Genomic DNA, 21,532 nt, shown 5'->3' with positions numbered 1-21,532 from the left:
ATTCGGGAGGGGTTCTCCAGAGGAGGGGTGGGGAACATAGTATTAAAATAGTTCCTCAATCTAGTTTGGCTTGTTGTATCCTCCTCCGTGGCGTCGTCCTTAAGCAGCGTTGAAATAACGAATTGTACTTTATCAGATAAAGATTGTGCTGTTGGGAGGATGCCAGCTGGAAATACAGTTGGTCTGAAGACCTTATCCGAAGCGATCTTCTACACTTTACCATACGCATCGATGGTATTTGTGCAGTAATTCTTCTACGACTGTTCTTTTGTCACGACAATATATTTTTTATATTCTGCCTGTGCTTTTTTGTATTACACAAAGAGAGCTTTTTTCCTAATAAATTTCTCGTTTCTTCCTGCTTATCTGGACACATTATTTAAAGAAACAACATCGATCCCATAGCTCGCAACACTTTTGATGATCTCTACTGATTAACCATACTAAACTTTAAAACCGCCCTTTTGGGCAACCGCAAAAATCTAAACTTTTATAGAGTTTTCTCTCCTTTCCCCCCCTTTTTTTAGTGTATGTGTTTGTGTCTGTTTATGTTTGTACGTGTATTTTATCTATTTCGTTATAAGTATAATTTTGAAGGCTTTTCTTTTTACGCTTGCATTTTGCATTTATTTTATTGCTTATACTTAATGTTTGCCTATTCTTATACATTACTTATTTCATATGCATTGACGAGCCAAAACATTATAACATCCCCGAACTTTTCAATGAACTCGTCTGGATGACGTGGAGAGCACGTGATTAAGTGGGAATGGTATTTAACTGCTGCTGGAGAAGGTGAGGAATCATTCTTGCATTTACTTTTACGAGTGATGGGAAAGGCTGCTGATCTAAGCGAATTTTATAGAGGGCAGATTGTAATGCACCGAAGACACGGAACGAGCATTTTCGAAACTGTACGATGATAGGTTGTTGACGAACTGCCATTGTTGGTATTTATGAAAGTAGATAAATGACGGGGAAGCCAGCAGTAGAAGCCAAGATGCTGGACATTCACGAGTCACCAAAGGAAAAGGACGTCGGAGAGTGCTCCGCATGGTACAGCAAAATCGGTGCCAGACAGTGGCTGAGCAGACAGCCCAATACAATGCAGGTCCAAGTGCAAATGCTTCGGAACACACAGTTCAGCGAAAACTGTTGGATGTGTGACTGCGAAGCAGATTGTCAACTGCTCATACAATAGGCCAGGAACACCGAGATTGGACCATGAATAAGAGGAAGACATTTACCTGGTTCGATGAATCACGATTTCTCATTCATCACCTTGATGGTCGTGTCAGGGTACTTCTGGAACTCTTAGTTGTTGCAGAACAAACCATGAATCTTGCGGACTATCTGAACATAACTGCGGATCAGATGCACCCTTACATGACGTCTGTCTTTCCAACTGAAAATGGAATCTTCCACCCAGGGCAATACCCCATGTCACAAGGCTCGAATTGGTGGTCATAATGTTTTGGCTCTTCAGCGTATATTAATTAAATTGTGAAGAATTTGTATACCTAATAAACGAACACGTATCAGTTTGTTTAGTACTTGCATATACAATAGGAGCTGCTTAATGTGATTACCTTTATCCACGACTATTTAAATAAAATTAAACGAATGATAACATTAAATGATGAGAAAAAAATGCCTCTCCAAATTGAAACGTAATTTAACTAATTTAATATAAATATAACAAAAACACATAAATAGCTACTTTCAGAGCAATTTAATTACGAAAAGTCAAAAATTGGTTTATGACAAACGTCTTTAATACCAAAACTCGTTTATGAACCACTCGTAAGCGTTCTGCAGGTTATTTAACTAATGCTGTACTCCTAATCTTAATACTTGGAGGTTATCCCTTATAGAAAGAGAAAACGCCAATGTAAAATTGAAACATACACGGGAAAAAAAAAGAAAACTTAGAAGGTATTTTCATATATTTCTAGCGTTGTTTTACCGGATAGCTGAAAATTGTACATAACTGTTATTCTATTTTTTTTTCTTTCAGACGTTTTCTTACTGTTACCATTTACCATTTTCTGAATTCTGTCTTGACGTTAGCACGCGCTTGAAAGCCACTGGGTTACAGACCCCACCCCCTCTAGCTCGAATGAAATTTCGGCGAAGAGCCAGCAATACATTTCTTCGGTCTGCCTCATTTCTGGAGATGTGCTGCAGCACATCCAGTCTCATCGTCTTTTAAGCTGGTATATTGTTTGAGATATAGAGTTATTTCAGCCACGAAGCTATCGTTGTTGATCAGCTCTCCGAAGTCGTGGGTAACATCATTCATTGTTCTTAACCTTCTGCCAAACTGCACAGAATCGCGAAGATTCTATTTAAACGGCTTGGAATTTTGATAATTCTTGAAAATTTCTCTGAATCAAGATGATTCATTTAAAACTACATAGAATCAGGGTGATTCCATGAAAATTTCACTAATCTGAATGATTTATTTAACTGCACAGAATCAGAATAATTCTCCAAAACTTCACTGAATCGGGATGATTCACTCAAAACTGTATAGAATCAAGGTAACTCTTCAAACTTCATCGAATCGAGAAGATTCATTAAAAAACTGCAAACCGCACAGAATAAGGCTGATTCTCATCAGACTTCACTGAATCGGGATGATTCACTTAACTGCGTTTAACTGTTTATGTCCAGCGCGCGAGACTGTGCATCGGAAATTCTAAATATATGCTCATGCGATATTGCTGTTGAATTGAATTTTATGTTTTAAATGCGGAGAACATGATATTTAATAAATAAAGGTAGCACACATAAGGTTGAAGAAACGCCCCTTTGGGCATAACGTAAAATCTGAAAGCTTTCAGATTTTTTTATAATTTATTTCTGTAACACACTTTTGAGCAATTTATTTCTTCTTTTTAAATATGAATTTTGTTTCTTAACTTCTCCTAATTCTACTACAATATTAAAAAGTTCACTAGAACAATTATCTGCAATAGAATATCTGCAAGAGTCTTCCAGTTTTAATACCATTTCCTCCATTTCATCTTCAAGATTTTGGTTTCCTTTTTCCAAGCCTTTAATTCGCTGCTCCATTTCTTCAAAGTTTTTCAGAAGATTTTTCCTGTTTCTTTCTTAAGCGGTGATAACTGAGCCTAATGAGATTGAACTTAGGGTCTGGAGAATTTCACATTTATTCTTTGGTTCATCAGATGCAATTGCTTTGAATTTTAATGACATCTCCTCAATCATTTCCTTCTGTTGATTCATTTATTTTTGATTCTTGCGTACTATTTCGTTTCATTCGCAAGATTAAATAGACTTTCACTCTCTGTTAAACAATCATAATTAATTTAACTTTACTCAAAATAAATTTCCTACTTATTCCGTAGTTTCTTTACGATATAACCAAGGACACTGGATTAATCCTTCACATGTCGGGGGCGGTTATTTATTGTCGGAATGGCAAAAATCAAAATTTTCCGTATCACCAAGGTGGTGATTTTCTTCCTTTAACGCAGGACTAGAAGAAAAAAACTGAACTCGGGTTTCGGCAAGAAGCATGACTTTTTATATTTGAATAATTTTAAATTTTCGGGGCCTTCCGTTGGCCTGCCATTTCTTTTCATATAGCGTTGTTTTACTGGCTAGCTGAAGATTCTAAGGAACTCTTATTCTATTGCTTTTAAACTTTTTCTTCTTGTGGCCATTTACCATTTTCTGAGCTTTGTCGCAGGCGTTTGAAAGCAGCTGTTTACATGTTTTGTTTTTCAGAAACAAAGAAAGAAGGCAAAAGATACTGCCAAAAAAAAAAAAAAATTTCTGAAGAAGGAGACCTGTGTCTGACCGCTCCCAAAATAAATAGAATTATTAAAAAAAAAAAAAAAAAAAAAAAAAAAAAAAAAAAAAAAAACTATACCAAATTGAAACCCCTATTACACATGCTATTCGTAGCAGGAACACGCCGTCGAAAGAAACATTCCTCAGAACCCAAACCTACGTAATGGGGTTACCATCTTCACTTGGTAAACAGACTTGAAAGCCAACAGGAAAGAGTTATCGCTCAGATTGGCGAAAGAGACGTTTGCTTTCAAATTCTGTGTATATACAAAATATATTTTGTAATTATTTTAACACTGTTGGCTCGCTACCTTGGAAAAAGGACATGTGTTTATTACATTAATTGTTACTTTTAAATATAATGGTTTTTGACTTCGATTCGTGTAATGATGTGTTGTATATATTTTTGTAAATACTTTTGCATCTTAGAATCAGTGATTTGTCATTATTTCTGATTCTATTATTGTAAACAATACTTTTGCATCCATATATTTATTTAATAACTTTTATGCACACAATATAATATCATTTACTGATGTATGTTTTGTGATGAGTCAAAAATATTTATTTTATCCCCGAAATGTTGAATATTTCGTAAAGGCTACTCAGTTTTTTTGCTTAAATTCCCAAGCAAATTACAAATGCAAAGGTTGTGTGTAAATGAGTGAATTTTAATGACTAGCCTAATGCACAAAATGCACTTCAATTATTTTTCAACTGTGTATTCCATATCCAGGATAATGTGCAAAGAACTGATGACTACAATTACTGCTAATTATCTGATCGTTGTATGAATTAGAAGTAACTTCAAATAAACGTTTTGGCAATGTTCCTTTTTATATTCATATATACATATACTATATATATATACGCATCTAATAAGTCATATATTTACATACACATAGAGACAGATGCGATGGAGAAGTTATTCATGTATATTTATTGGTATTAATGTAATGAATAACATTTATATTAATGAATTTATATATAAATGTTTTTCATCATTCATAATAATAAATCTATAAATTTCCAGTGTTTCAATATGTATTATTCATAATAATATTATAGTTAATGTATCTATAATCTAAAAGATATTTCATTAATAACATGAAAATAATGCAAATTTAATGTGTATTCTCATTATAACGTATGTTATGTTTTCTTTTTTTTTTTTTTTTTACGCTCCTTATATGTTGTTTACAGTATGTCTGTGATTATGCAATTTCAATTTAAAAGTAGTAAAAGTAATAAACAAAAAAGTGAAGTCGCGCATATACAAACAGATTTTAAAAATTATTCACCTTAAAAACTTGATAAAAAATTCTATTATATAACAATAACATTTCTTTTCACACGATCAGCACGAAATACGACAAATTTGGCGAACGTTTGGCTACGAATAATTTGTAAACAAATCATCAAAAGTCCAAGCACGTCATAAAATACTGTATACTTTGAAATTTCTACGATTATAAATTTAATGAATATAGAAATATTTTAAAAATAACGTAAACAGTTATACTACAACAAAACAGCAATATATATATACAGCTTTTTCCGCATTTCTTCAATTAAATCGGCTTCTATTTCCACTGTTCAGGATCTCACAATTAAAGCCATCGCCATATTGAAAATTACCCGTGATCCTTCAGAAGTTAACTTTCGTCTGATTGGTTGATCTCTACGTGGAACACATCTGCAAAGAAACATTTTCGGGAAAGTTTTAAAATGATCCTCGTAGTCGGGACATCGCTTCCTCAGCTAGACAAAACATTTCTCAGAAACCTCCCGTTTAAACCAATGTAACTAGTATCTCGTTCATCGGACATGTTCCGCATAGCCGAGTGCGACGCTAGATATGATAAGGGTTTTAGGTTGCTTTTTTCGCTTAATTTTAAGCGATTGATTAAAATCGAAACCAAGCTGTTCGGTGATTTTAAACTCTTACTTGGCTACACTTGTCTGTCACTTGGTAAATTTTATAATCTATTTTGACCTTATTTACTTCAGTTTAAACATACAAAGAGGCTACTGTATGCAAAGCGGCGGAACTTACGAATTTCGAGAACAATATCGAAATGATAAGATTAACCGCGATCACATTAAATGGCGTCTCCTGTATTTCCAGTTTCGAATATGAGATGGAATGCTTTCGATCGTTGAAACGCAGTTTGTCGCTCCTTTTGAGATCCCGTCCTCGCATCCGAGATCGGGAACCCGTGTACTGAAGGTAAAGCAGCTATGCTACTATTTATGATTTAAATCAAGAAACTATAATTCGTTTATGGGAAAAGAGATTCGGAAAAACTGTGCGTCATTCAAACAATCATTCTGAAAAGAATAATAGCATTATTGTTTGTAATGTATCAGTTGAGCATAATGAATAAGTTTTCATAAAAAAATAACCAATAAATGTCTTATTGCATTGGCAACATCACTGTTAAAAAGTAAGTAATCGACTTTTATTGCATATGAAACTTTTATAAATATTTAATGCACTTTAACGTTAATGTACTTTCATGCTTGTTCAATTTTTATTTTGTTATTTAATTGCTTTTACGTTATGAATACCAAATGTTTTTCGAATTCCATCTGATTATAAGTATAGCACCTAATACTTTTGAATCTGATACCATAATCAGGCATAGATAATCCTCGCGTGTAATCCATTTAACAAACATGACTAGGCATTAACATTTATGTATTTTCTACAGATGTCAATAAAAATTAATTGCTGTTGCAATATTCTTATATTTCAACTGCGAAATAGTTCTGCTTATTTCCTACTTTTAGGAGTGCGGCGACGGTGTTGACACTGCTCCAGCGATAGCCGAACCTGACTGGTTAGAAAATGAAGTTATTGCCGGTTTCAGAGTATGGCAGATACTTTTCCTAATTGTAGCTGGTATTACTACCCTAGGTAAGTTTATATAGTATATGTTGTATTTAAAGTTAACCTGGTCAAAAATATTCTGTATGTCTAATGGTAAATGGATTGTCACCAAAATTTATGCTGTTGAATGGAAAGAGATATTTAAAAATATCTTAGGCGAACACCATATGACTTCCTTGTATGGGCTATTAAATTACATATATGTTTGGTGCAGTTCATTTAAACTTATTTCCTCAAATTATTCTAATTTAATTACCCTCAAGGAAAGTTGAAAATTACACGAAAAACTACGAATTTTGAACTTAAAAATCCCGGTCAATTTTTTGGAAGTAAAATTTCTCGTCTTTTTCTTTTTTCATAACCAGCATGAAACTTTCCCAAATATGAGAATATTGAACAGGAGACCGTATTAAAAGGCGAATGTCGTTATTTATCCAAAATTAATTTTTAAAAAATATTTGACATTGCCAAAACATTAATATTTTCGTCATTTAAACATTTTTGTAACTGGAAGTATATGACTATGATCAAAGATTGAGAAAATTAAAGGCAGTTAAAAGGGTGATATATGTATATACTAGTCTGGTACTACCAACTGAAATTGAAAAGATAAGTGCAAGGCTAAATATTATAGAAAAGGTTCCATATGCGAAACTTCAACGCTGTACTGCTAATCGTTAATAAGATAAGCGATATACATACACACCTACATGCAGACGTCATGAAAAATCTCCTTTTAAATCCATTTTACAATAAAGAATACTTTATCCAACGCGTTCATACAGCACGCAAAAAATAGTCAAAATGGATTCGTAGAGGATAAAAATGGATATTTCCGTTGAAATCTGAGAAACGAAATTTTTCGCGATTACAATATTTCTTTTACTTCGCACTTAGGAAGTAAAAAAACCAGCACAAAATTGTCCACTAGGTGGCTCTGCATGACAAAATAAAGGAAAAGACGTCTGTTAAATAAATAGAAAAAATCACAGCATACATTTTAAATAATTATTATAGAACTTGGAAGCATTGCGAAATCAGAGAAGTATCACTTTGGCAGCTGCAAACAAAGAAAACAAAATCTGATTTGCATAAGTAAAGGGAGTTCAGTGTGATTCGCGCAAGTATGTACTATACATGTTATGTACTATACAGGACGATATGAGCAGTTTTCTCAATGAGAACTCGATGCTGAATTTGCAGGTAAAAGTTTACAACAGGGTGCCCCTTGTTTTTTGGCGATTCTTTTTTGACGCCAAGATCGGCGTCAAAAAGGCACAATTTCAAAATGACCGCTACATAAAACCAAAATTAAGAAGTCAAAGAATTGCACAAACTCTGTGTCTATGTACACATCAATTTGTTTTCACTTAAAAAAACATCCTAGAATTGCACAAACTAGGCACTGCGCACTGCCTTAAATTTGTCCATGTGCACTGCCTTAAATTTGTCCATGTGCACATCAATCTATTTTCAGTTAAATAAAATCAGGAAGCTAAAACAAAGTTAAACCTATCATGGTAACCAGAAGTGAGGTTTCATTGCCAAAATTTTAAAAAAGTTGTCCCTAATCGGAGGGGCACTCAATTCTACACTAGAGCCAACTTGCAAAAACTGTAGGCGTTGAACAGCCGATCACAAGTGGTTTTCTGCGATGCTTCTCACGTGCAATGAGATACGGTCATTTAATTCTGCCAAAATTTCAACAATTTTGAGATTATTAGGATCTAGGTTTTGCCAGCGTGCTAGTCAGACAAGACAAAACATGCAAAAACTAAACAATGTTTTCAAGTGGCTCCACAGCCGAAATGTCATAGATCACCGGAATTGAGATCTTGCGAACATGGTAGGCAGACAATAAGAAACGAACGTTTAATGATAGGTTTTCGACAGAGTGTGCATGCAAAAACTAAACAATGTTTTCAAGTGGCTCCACAGCCCAAGATCACTAGAATTGAGATCTTGCGAACATGGTAGACAGGCAATATGAAACGAACGTTTAATGATAGGCTTTCGATATGCACAAACAAGAGTACACAACGTCCATTATGCACAATATATCGCCTTGGAAAAAAACTGTTAGATGCCGTTAGTTGTCTTTGCTGGAATTTCGGTAAAACAAATGTCTGTGGCATATAATTGTTATCACAGAACATGTTAAAAAGGCATTGTATTTTCCGAGATTTACTCCAAGAAGAAAGGCTTGAAGATAAATGTAGATGCAAACGTATATCAGACTGATACTTTAAGCCAATTCAAAGGCGCTTTCTGGAAATAACGTGGATTTTTCACAGCAGAGATATTCTGAATGTTGACGGTGATATTCAGTCAGAAACTCCCTTCGTCACTCCATAGTATATTTCACGGCCATGATATTCTGCTTAGAAAAGTCACTGCGAACAAGAGTTGCTGAAAACTTTAAAGCATAATTAACGATTGTTACAATATTACCAATGTGTAACTGTTATATTAATCGATCATGCTAAATCACTGAAAGGGGATTATTAGAATTTTTACTTGCAGTAATCCACTTTTATATCCAGTCATAGGTAACATCTTCGCTTGCTTATGCAAACCAAGTTGTGCTTTATTTGCATGCATCTCTGGGGTATTTCTGGCTTAGATTTCATTCCTAATTTGTAAATTCTTCATTAAATGCTATGAATTTTAACCTTGTTCATTTATTTAATGAGTACCTTTTACTTTATTTTACCATATAGATCCACCGAGTCGATGTTTATTTGAATTAATCGTTACAACCGTATTACAACCGTATTATAACCTTATGATTAATAAAAGCAGTCCACTAGAGGCATTGGAAAAAATAATGAGTATTCCTCAGGATTAAAGAATAGGTGGTGCTTAAATGAACGCTGGTTCTCTTTTTCGAACACCAAATGGTAGAGGATAGATATGCACACACACTTTAAGTTTGCAGGGTAATCTCAGAAACCGTTATGAAATTCTTATTTGCATTATCGTACATTATCAGTCTATGATTAGAAAAGAAGAGTGGCCACTGTAGGCGGTAGAAAAAATAAAAGAAAGCATTGATTGCACTTATAATAACCATGAAGTCAGCATGTTGACTTGACAGGCAAATGTTCAATCTTCCTACTGGCAAGAAACAGGAATTTTGGACTTAAACAAATCGCTGTGGAAAACACTTTTTATCTGCTGTACGTATGACTTGTAGCACGTGGAAAATTCCTAAACGAAATGATTTAAGCCTGAAAGAAAAGGATAAATTGCTGAAAGATTATGATACGTTTGATTAATGCAGCCGAAGAGAAGCTTTTAAAATGGGGATTTACCAAACAGCATTGTGCAATTTACTTAAACAAAGAAATAAAATTGATAAGGAACCAGTAAACAATGTAAATGTCTCAAGGAAGCGCAGAAGGGATGGAAAATCGAGAGACACTAAAACTGCTCTTATAGAATGGTTTCGAGCTATGGGGCTAAACCATGTTAAAGTTTCTAGAGCTCTCTTGATCATAAAAGCATAGAATTCATTAAAATACTAGGAGAAAATTTTGTGCCAACTAATGGCTGGCTCACAAGATGGAAAGAGGAAATAATATTGTTCATCGGAAACATGATGGATGACAGTGAGAAACATGGATGACAAGCAGTATTTTTATTGATTTCCTTTTGAAATGGGACAAAGAACCGAAAAACGAAAAAATAGCTTTACTGTTAGATAACTGTGCTGTACACCCTTTTAATACCGCTCTTAAAAACATTAAATTAGTGTTTCTTCCTACAAAAATGGCTTCTATCATTCAGTCATTAGATAAAGCTTTACAATCTAATTGGAAAGCTTTATCTAATGACTTTTATAATAATGTATTATAAAAGCTTTCCAATCTAATTACATAAAAGGAGTCGTTCAAAAGAAAATAAACAAAACTGAATCTTGTGTAGATGTAAGCATTTCAAAGAAAATAACTAAGCCAATATCTTTGCTAGAGGCTATGCATATTATAGTTAAGGCACAGAAAGCAGTCTTTCAAAAAACATAAATTGATTTATAAAATGTGATTTTTATTTAGAAGAAGCCACAGAGGAATTGTAAACTATTTCTAATATTTGGATATCAGTGAGGGAAATTGCACAGATTCGTTTTTAGAATATCTTGCAACTGATGATAATATTGAGACAGCATGTTAAAACATTAACTACGATATTATAGAAAGTGTTAACAGTGCTGCAGTAAGTGAAACTGACAATCAGAGTGATATCGAAGAAAGTAAGTACATGCCAACCTCAACTGAACTGCGAAAAGCATTGCAAAGTCTAAGAAGAGTTCTTGAATTTGAAAAAAAAGAAGATCAAGAAAGCTGCCAACAGTTTTACAAACTTGAAAATACAGTTGATCAATCCAAGTTCTTTGTGAAAGTTTAAAATTTCATCAGGTATGTAATTATAAGATTTTCTTATAAAAAATAAATAAAGAATAAATTTCCAAGTTTCGCGAATAGTTTAATTTTAACATTAATATTTAGTATGTAATACTTTAGGTTTGAATTATTAGATTAACATTAATTATTATCTTACTAAATAGGTTCAAAGTTGATACCTTAACTTGCAATATGAAATCGCCATTTATTAACCTCAGCCGTTTAATCAACTCAAATATGCTTAGAATGGAATAGATGTAAATAAGCGGCGAGTGCTGTACAAATATTTGACTAAAATGTCCATTAAATAATTGTAATATTTCGGTTCATATACTTTTATGTGTTTTCAGTATATTTTCTATATGATCCATGAATGCACAGACATGCGCACACGCCAATGCACAGAATTGATACTGTTGTTGTTATGCTAACTTCCAAAAGTGCTGTAATTAATAAGCATTAACACCATATGGCGTTTCTCTCATCGGAGATACCCTCGACGTAATCTTCGAAAATAGTGACAAGTTTTTAACGTTTTGATACTGAACACGCGGTGTGACTAAGAATCACCGAGATATGAAACTCTCGAAAGTGTGCGCGGAACTTAATGCTCTGAAAAAATTAGCCGTGATGTAATGCATTAAGTTTCAAGTGCAGCCACTTAATGCTATCAATCTATTCTTTTTGTTATAAACGATAATTCAAATGAAAGCAAAGTAGAAAACTGTATACGTTTCACTGTTAGATATTAATAGATATGGAAGATTTCAGTGCTTTCAAAAAGCCACTGAATTAGTTACATCTATCTAAATTACTGTATCTAGTATTCCGATGCATAAGAACTGTTTGTTTACGGAAAATACATATCTACAAGTTTTTTACACTACATCAAAGCATAATAATAATAGACATAAATACCGAATAGATGATTAAAGATGGTAAGATTAAATCTATCTACCCTGCCGTCTGACTGTATACATAAGGTACTTTTGAGTTACACCGAGAAATGTGTTCAGTCATTGAGAACTTTTTGATAAATCTTTAGGGCTCATAGTCCTTTGAGAACTCCAGAAGTGAAGTATATTCTTTTGTTTTAATAGACAAGAAAAGATCCTTGAAATCAAGAATTCCAGTTTTGTGTCAGAACATTAGTTACGTTCAAAGCTTTGTGGTAATGAACAGGATAAGGTTGTCATCTGTTGAAATAATCCGTGACAGTTATGATTTACTTTATAACTACTAGTCAAGAAGTTCAAAACGACTCTTCATAACAGTTTCCAACTATTTGCAACTCTCTTATGAACGTGCCTACAGCCTTTGATGCTTCACATGAACCACTGTGCTTGTACCATTTTAAAAGCTTTGTTCAAAGAATACAATCTACAGGAATACAATCTACAGGTTCATAGAATACAGTTTGTCGTAAATGTTGCGACAAACTTCTAAGGCAGGTAGGGCACATCCTAAAGTTAAGAACTGCATTGAAACCCATGTCCGGAAATGTCAGGGGTAAGTGGTAGCAGAGGTAGAAGATTGGAAAAGAAACAAGAGAGATTAATTTCAAACATTTATTGGACATGAATACAAATGGTGTACGACAGCTTGAATGTTACAACAGATGCTCGAAGTTTGCAGCATCAGACGCCAAACATGCCTGACACCGATGGACCAGTTATTGCCGGACATGTTCAAACATACCGAGAGTTTCTTTGACTGTAGCAGCTACGCAGAGGTTTGCCACGATATCCATTTCTGGCACAACAGGATCGTGACACACGATATTTTTTATGGCTTCCCACAAAAATAAATCAAAGCTCAATAAATCTGGTGAGCGTGGGGCCAGGAAACTACTCCACCACGCCCAATCCATCGATACGGGAATGATCTGTTCAAATAGCTACAAACATCCAGTCCAAAATGAGCAGAGGGCCCCCATCATGTTGCGTCTCATATTTGGGGGAACATCGTCAAGCAAATCGGGAAGAACCTGCTCAAAAAGATAAAATAATTCGCGGCATTCAAATGGTCAATCGGTGTCAGGCATGTTTGGCGTCCTATGGTGCAAACTTCGAGCATCTGTTGTAACATTTAAGCTGTCGTACACCATTTGTATTCATGTCCAACAAATCTTTCAAATTAATCACTCTTGCTTCTTTTCCCATCTTCTACCTCTGCTACCACTTACCCCTGATTACCCCTGACATATTCGTATATAGGTTCCTATGTAGTTCTTAATCATTATGATGTGCCCTACCTTCCCTAGAAGTTTGTCGCAACATTTATGGTACACCCTGTATAACGCATGAGAACATTTAAATGGAAGAGAGTTTGATTGAAGACCTTTATGGTCGGTTAATTTGGATAGGGCGAAAAAACAGATATTGCTGTGATACATCATTTACTAGACTAATAACTCCCAGGATTAGAACTCACACATCATATACGAAAACCATATCCAATACATAAATACAATATATGAAATTACGAAATAAAAAAGCCATTAATGTATAAAATAACAGAGAAGCAAGTACAGCTGGAATAAATAAATATATTAAGTCAAAACTAAATTTAAGCACAATTCATTGACAAGCTAAGATCATATCGTAAACGGTAAAATCATACCACGGAGCCCAAGTAGTCCTCCTAGATTTTGAAAGAAAAACCAATTCTTAGGGAAAGTTATTTGGGGGACAGAGGTTTAAGAAACTCTTTCTATTTGTCTTCTATCCAGTGGAGAAATGGATCGGGAATTCGGAAAATTTTCTGATGTGTCGGTGTGTTTGACGATGCTTTGTTACCCTATATAAAGGGTTAAAAAATCAATGAAACATTAATCATAGTTTTAGAACTGAGGCAGGAAAAATCGATAAATTCATAGAGAAAAAAGATTTTAATGGCATTCTAAGAAATCAAAACTTAAACCAATGGTAACTGTGTTAAATTCAACGTTTTAATCCTGTCGTCGATAGTTCATCGCAAATTCATAATTGTTGGATCTAATTCTTTACTCCATTGCATAAAAGCAAGGAATTTTCCTGTCCCACCACCCGGATTATTTTGTAAAATGTTATAAAGTTGCGGGTACCTCAATGCATATAGACAGTTATTCCCTAAGACCTCCACATGAGTGTCTCGGCAGCTTTGATGAATGTTGCTTTCTCCATGATACCGAACTTCATAAGGATGCTGGCACAGCTATGCGTGTATGTCAGAGTGCCACTGATTCTTGAAGAACGACTTTCAACTTGAAAAAGATGCCGGCAGCTTTGTACCTTTATGCCATTGAACCGTTGCACCTTGACGAACAATGGATAATTTGAGAAAAGGCATGGGTACCTTTTTCCAAGTTGCTCGTGCCTGTTAGACCAACCCCACCCTGGCCCAGTGTCCATGAGAACTAAAGACATTGTTGGCTTTATAGTTTCGTTAACATTTACATCTTTTACAATGCATCTATTTTAAATTTCAGAGACCTTTTCATGCAGCATTTGCATAGAGCTTTTATCCATTTTTCGTGAAGTAAAACCACGGTTCATTGCGCCAAAGTGGGCCTGGACTACGACTGACAACCTGAATTAAATCCATCGTTATATTTCTTACTAAGTTTCTTCAAAGAAGGTTAAGGTTTAGAAACAGAAAAAAAGTGAATGAGTTGTAATATTCTAACTAAATTAAAGTTATTGATTATTTGACTGTAGAAGAATTGAAATAGTAGAACATAGTAGAACCAGAAGCGACTATTCGGTAAGTTCTTGTTGTGTAAGTAACAACTCAGAAAACGGTTTAAAATACTCTTTTATTTTAACTCAAAGATATTCACAGATAGCCCCTCTTGGGCGTACAGGAAACCAGCACTCATGGCTTGAACTTAAAATAGAAAACGTAAAACTAAACTAATGCTAAGTAGAATAATCAGCCTAAGCTGCACAGAGTTGTTTAAACGCATAGTTGGGTCTTAGCTAAAATCACCGGCGTAAGCTAACAGGCACATAATAAGCAGGGCCGCAAAATAGCAAGCTTTAAGTCGTAACAAAAACTAAAAGCTAATTCTGGCAGGAAAACGTAGGTAGGAAAATAAAGAAGCTAAGGAAAGCTGTTTCTAACGAAAAATTAACTGTTAGAAAAATAACGTCAGACCCTACGTAGAACCTAGAGTCATATGACCAGAAATGAGGAACGTCCGTATAATCTCTAGATTTCTGTTATTAGTAATTAGCAGCCTAAAAAGGTACAATGGTTGTTTTTAAAATAAGGTCCATTTTCCAATAAAAACAAATGAAAAGTTTCCAAATTTTTTTTCTGATTGTATGTATAATTCTTTATTTTTCCGTAAATTTCTTTGGCATTTAAAAAATTTATTGTTACGAATAACGGGTTTTTGGATATACTCTCCTTACAGAATTCTGCCGCCTGTGACAATAATAATTTATTCATGGCAGTTCTCACTTCTTATTCATTCGTTCATTTGTCCATGTCATTTTCTCAAAACTCCTGTTTGCATAAATTTGCCTGAAACCAAATCATGAGCGACTCCAGATGACCAAATACAGTGCGATGACGTGTTCACGACCTTCCTTGAGGAATCCTACCCTTTTTAGGTCTTTGTTGTTCCTCATTACATTGCCATCATACACTGCATATATCTGGCGATGAATATCCACTGCTCCTTGCAGATAACTGAGCGTATTTAATAATCGGCGGGGCATCCATTTTCTTAAATATTTTAGTCTCATATTATGGAGGACCTTTTGAGACTGACAGAAAGGGACTGACCATTTGAATGCAGGTGACTTCGGATTCTGCACAAAGAATACCAGGAGCTTGCACATGCACGCATTCTCACTTATAAAAAAATAACCTTACTTAAAAAATAACCTGTGTATTTTAGAGAAGTAGGGTTAACAATACTGCATTTAATTTCTTTTTGCAGTGGTCGTTGCATGTTGTTTTACTCGTTGCCGGATTCCCCGCACAAGACAGGAAATCGAGGCGAATCACAAGAGGAATCAAATTACACTCTTATTTCGATCTTACTTAGATCGAGTGCCAGTTGAAGAAATTGACCTCATGTGGGGTAAGTGCTCAGAAATTCATTATATTTTTCGATTCAAAATTTCGTAGAGTAATCAAGAATTCTTTTAAATTTCACCTGGTATCTTCTAGCATTTAATGTACAGGATTTTCAGTCAATTTCATTTTGTTAAATTTCCTGTTTAAGCTACCTATCAATTAAATGAAATAGGATCATTCACAGGTATAGGCAAGATTAGTATACAGTCAAACCTCATTAGAAGATCATCCAGATAGCAAGTCACTCCCCTTTATTAGGTCAGATATTTTTACTTCCGACAAATTCCTAGCTCATTTCTATGTTAGCGTCTGTTCGCTATTGTATCACTTATATTGTATTGTTACTTCTGATTAGTCAAACTTTAATGTGAACAAAATTATCTGTTCTTCGAAAGAGAAAAGAGGGAAAAAAAAAAAAAAAAAAAAAAAAAAAAAACTATTTCTTTATTTTTTTTTGTTCAAAATTTTTCTGCTGTAACTGCATTCACACCATCTTTCAGAAAGCCATCAGATTATTAACACCTGTCAATCAAGAAGGAAAACAAATGCGAGTTACCTATTTCTTTAGAGAATAGGTACAGTATTTTCAAAGCGCCGTTGCTATTTCTTTTGCAACCCAATCTCTTGGCCGGAAGAAACTGTTTTCAAAATTTACCACACTCTCACCTAATTTTTCGATAAGAAGTTCATATGCGGTAGCTTTAGAAAGAAAACTTCACGTCAAATATATCTTCCTCATAAAGCATAAAGAAAAAAAAACGCTTTGGATAGTTTAATCATCATTAAAAATTATTCATTATCTATTGGGGAAACAACATCAGAAAACTACAAATGTTTTCACCTCATTGAACATAGAACCGCCAATTATTACTCCAGAAATTAAACATTATTTCAAATTTTTTTGCAGTTACGCGGTATTATTATCTTATGTTTCTGCTTCATATAAATGCTTTAAAAATATTTTTAAAGCTCAATGGGAAGTCTTATTCATAATTTATTTTTAGTCAACTAATTTGCTCATTTTTAGGGGGAGGGGAAGAGCCTAATCTTACAACTCCAGATAACAGGTTTCTATGGAAAATAGATAATTTTTTCTTGATCCTAAAAACGATCTCTTACCAGATTTAATCTAAGGATGAAACAGCAGCAATCCACACCTCGCTAAGGGATTTTTTTTTTTTTTTTTTTTTTTACAAAATGAGTAATATTTACAAATAAGCTTTACCCTTCCTGTTTTCTTGGAATGTTTTCAAGCTATATTTCAAGCGAAGCAAAGCAGCCCATTTTGGTGGTTTGTTTCCTCTACCAAATCCTGACTGAAGGTACAATTAATCCTGTAGCTATTGTGGAATCACAAAACATTTCTTTTTTCAACATCAGCCTTTTTTTTTTTTTTTTTCATAAATTGAGTACTTTTGGTGCATTCTAATGTTAAAGAGCAGAGAATGGAGTTGAACTTAAGAAACTGTTAAGCGAAACACTAAAAGGGCCTGAAATAGACAGTGGGACTTAAACGTACCTAAGTAACTAACAGTATTGTTCAAGAGGTTGCTTGATAAGAGAACGAACTTCGGGTTTCAAATTGAGAATGCCCAAAGTTAAAATATATATATACATACAAAATTTAACATTTAGTAAAAATTATAAAATTATAATTTCTATTTTGCATACACGTGGTTTAAATGCACACCGACTATAGCACCTGTTTGTCAAGGTATAGTCATCATAGACTGGTAGATGAAATTATTTAACTAGTTAACATAACCAATAATCTGTATTAAAATATTATGGCTTTTTGTCACAAGCCAAAACAACGTGATTTAAGATATGAGCGTGATTTTATGAGCCACATGCAGCCACGGAAGCATTTCTATACGGCCTGCGAATGCATTTCCTGTAAGTTAATTAGCATTATTATGAGGTTAAGTATTATGACAAGAATTTGAAGAAAGTTGTTTAAGATTTTAATGATTTAGAATCCAGTTTTATATTATTTTCATTAGCATCATAAACGAACATGAATAACGTCCTAAAAATCTACAAATGGAGTTAATTAATTTACACTGTGATATAAATCTTACTCTAAGATCTGAAGATACAGATCTGATTAACATTTTTCATACTTATCAGAAGATAAAAATCCACAGTTACGAATTTTTGCGATAAGAATAATCTTTTTATATCTTAAAAGATTTTTCTCCAATTGAAAATAAATAAGTCTAACCGGATTGACCGATGAGCATCAGCAGTTCATGATGAAGAGAGTTTGAAATAATTTTTATCTAAGACTACAAAATTTCTCAAAATCGAAACGCCATTAGATTTTGTAGATGAAAGTTTTAGTAAGAAATAAAGAAGTTTATAATTATTTACATAAAAATATATGTATTTCTTCTGTCTGCATCAAAGAAAAATTTAATAAACAAAATGAGAATAGGTTTTGATTTTTTGTTCTCAAGTTTTATCTGGCTTTGAAAATTTTTTTTAGTATTTACTTTTTTCAAGTGGTTTAGTGATTAATTCAGCATATTATAATTATTTGAAGTAAATATCAGACTGAAAATTCATCTCTTATAATATTATATATATAATATAATCTGTGATAGTATTCATCTGTTAGCACATTTGAATTACCAGATATAACCAACTAAAATATCTTGTAGATTCGAACCTTTAGATTTCAGACAGAAAATAAATATAAATTTTGGAATTTTTTCTTTGCGTCATTATTATTAGTGTTTATGTAAATTTTGGTAAATATTTAGTAGATAAAATGTTCGTTTGTTATAAAAACTTTTCATTTTGTTAAAAAAACTCGATCCGTTAATTGCTCTTTGATCGTGCATTCGACCCACATGCAGTTTGAGATAGAGACTGCTGTGTAAGTGATTAACACATCCAACTAATATTTGGACAAACAGTATCTCGAATCCCAGCGGCGCCGCCACTATTACTTTTCCAAGCCTCCTGCTATGGAAAGCCTAACAGTTTGTACAAATTCAGGTACCCTGAATCTATCCCACAATCAGTAGTTTTCACAATCAGTACCTTAGCTGAGGCTCCACCAAAAAGCTTTGACTCCTGTATGAATCACATCCATCTATTCTATTGCATGCATAAATCAATCTGAAATGCGCACATGTATGATTTACTCATAGTTGTGTGTACGCATGATAATACCTTGCTTTATTTCTCACATCATTTGCTTAAATTTCTGGAGTGAAGGTCTGTATATTTTTAAATTAAGAAAAGACTAGCTGGTAACTTAAAGGTTATGTTACAAATTAAAAGCTGTATTCAAAAGGACGAGAGAAATTTCTCTTTGATCCGTTGAGAACTTCACAAAAGTAAATAATTTTTTTATCACAAATTCATGAATTTATCAAAAGTTATAAAATTAGTACAACTAGTTTTGTGTAATAAGTCTCCTTTTTTTCCTCTGCAGTGAAGAGTAATTCTGTATTTGATTTACAGCGCTTGACGTCGTTAAAGCTGCTGCAGAAAAAAGAAACTCCAAAAAGAAGAAAAAGAAAAAGACAAAAGTTGAAACATCAAAAGAAAATCTTGAAAATTCTAACGAAGAAGAAGCTGAAAACGAAGGGTATGAAAGTGACGGTGAACTTAAACCAATGACACTACTGGAAAAAATTAAGAGCTTTTTCAAAAAGAAACCTCCTACAGAATTTAGCGACGAAGAATCTAACCAATTAAGCAGCAATTTAGATAACTACTCTTTATAGCCAAAATGTATGTACCTAGAAATAGTTATAATCATAAAACATAATTATTCGCCAAATTCCATTCGAAACTGAAAGTTTCTTTCTTTAGAAAAAAATGTGTGTTTTGAAAACGTGACATTAAAGTGTAGTATTTCAAAAAGTATTTTCCACATTTAATAAAGTATCAGGCTATACTTGGTCTGATACTGGAGCTTTAGTCCTATAATCTTACTAGACAAGCAACAAATTATCGCTATGTCTAAAATAGCATCACAAAGACTTACGAATGTTAAAACAACCTTTTATTAAACTTTTAAAGAAACAGGGCACGGCTCATGTACAGCTAACTACCATTTGTGCTGTGCAAATAAAATAATAACAGTTAAATAAATTTAAACATTGATTCAGTAGACTAAGACTACACAATTAGGATAAAGCTATAAGCTCTGACTTAAGTAATTTACCAGCTTGTAAGTTTAAAGTACTGGCTCCGAGAGAATGCAAAGCCAAAATAATTACATTTAGCTAGAGCAGACAGAATTCTAAAATTCCTATGCGGATGTCAGAAAGTATCTTTTTCCTTCAAAATCCAAAAACCTCAGCTTAAATAAACAACAAGCTAAATTTGCTTTCTGGTGAGAAATATGGAAAGAAGTTGAAATAGAGATCAAAGGTGTACGCCGATAACATCGCGGACGAAAATGTCGCGGAGACAACAACGCAAGGCGAAAACGTCGTGCTACAAAACGTCGTGGAAGAAAACAGACGAAAAAGAAATTCCCAGTCTGTATGTGACTACAAAATTTCATCATTTTGTCAGTAAGTTTTATTTTCGAAGTGCAGGAAACAAAATAATTAGAATTAGAAATTTAGTGTACATATAGAAAATTTTATATTTTTGTAACATAAAAATTATGCTATTGCGAAAACAATGTAATAAAAGTAAATAAATCAAATTTACCATTTCAACATATTCAGTTTAGTATTTTATTATAACTAAGATAGTTTTTAATTGGTAATGTTTGAATTTTGTATTCCGAAAGATTTTTTGTCTCTCAACGTTAATTTATAGGAAATAAAAATATGTACTATTATACGCTTACGATACGAAATAAAATATTAAAGTTTAAAACTTACGTTTAAATATTTACGATCAATTTAAAGAGAAATATCTTTTTTTTTTTACTACCTCTAAAAGGAATTACATACCATTTTATCACAAATCTAAAATTACATGAATATTTGTGTACTTCTGGAAAATATCTGTAATAAATTGCTGTAACATTAAATCCTTTCTGAATTTATTGTGATTACTTTCAATTTTAATACAATAAAAATCACAAAACCTAATTATCTTGCAAAACAGTGATATTTAAGACAAAAAGTAAATATGGGCAAAGCGCTTCACTGGCTTGTAATTAATTTAAAACAGCCCTTTTTGCTTAGTTTGTTGGTTTCTGATACCAAAATTTAGCAGAAATTTTACTTTTCAGTTCAAAAAGTTTCCAAATTTAGGATAAGAAGCATACGAGTTTCTTTTCTGCTTATAATTTTGTAATTAAAGATTTATTTAGTGAATACATGCAAACGAATTTTAGCCTTTCGGTTCTTCAGAAAACAAAATA

The 21,532-nt window shown here is 33.3% G+C and overlaps 1 protein-coding gene across 1 annotated transcript in view; it reads left to right on the top strand.

The window, feature by feature from the left end:
• The window catches only part of LOC118205298 (transmembrane inner ear expressed protein-like), a 56,564-nt gene extending 35,688 nt beyond the window's left edge, over window positions 1-20,876 (top strand). Inside the window, exons 2-4 of the mRNA XM_085817814.1 lie at window positions 6,616-6,742; window positions 16,049-16,192; window positions 19,663-20,876. Coding sequence (XP_085673940.1) covers window positions 6,616-6,742; window positions 16,049-16,192; window positions 19,663-19,928 — 537 coding nt within the window. The 3' untranslated portion in view covers window positions 19,929-20,876. The remainder of the gene's footprint in view (window positions 1-6,615; window positions 6,743-16,048; window positions 16,193-19,662) is intronic.
• Window positions 20,877-21,532: the final 656 nt, after the last annotated feature.

This window comes from Stegodyphus dumicola, chromosome 1, assembly GCF_044657685.1.
Source record: "Stegodyphus dumicola isolate Sdum_Otavi_A_Nest chromosome 1, ASM4465768v1".
NCBI classification, from domain to species: domain Eukaryota; kingdom Metazoa; phylum Arthropoda; class Arachnida; order Araneae; family Eresidae; genus Stegodyphus; species Stegodyphus dumicola.
This window is presented reverse-complemented; position numbering and strand designations above follow the sequence as displayed.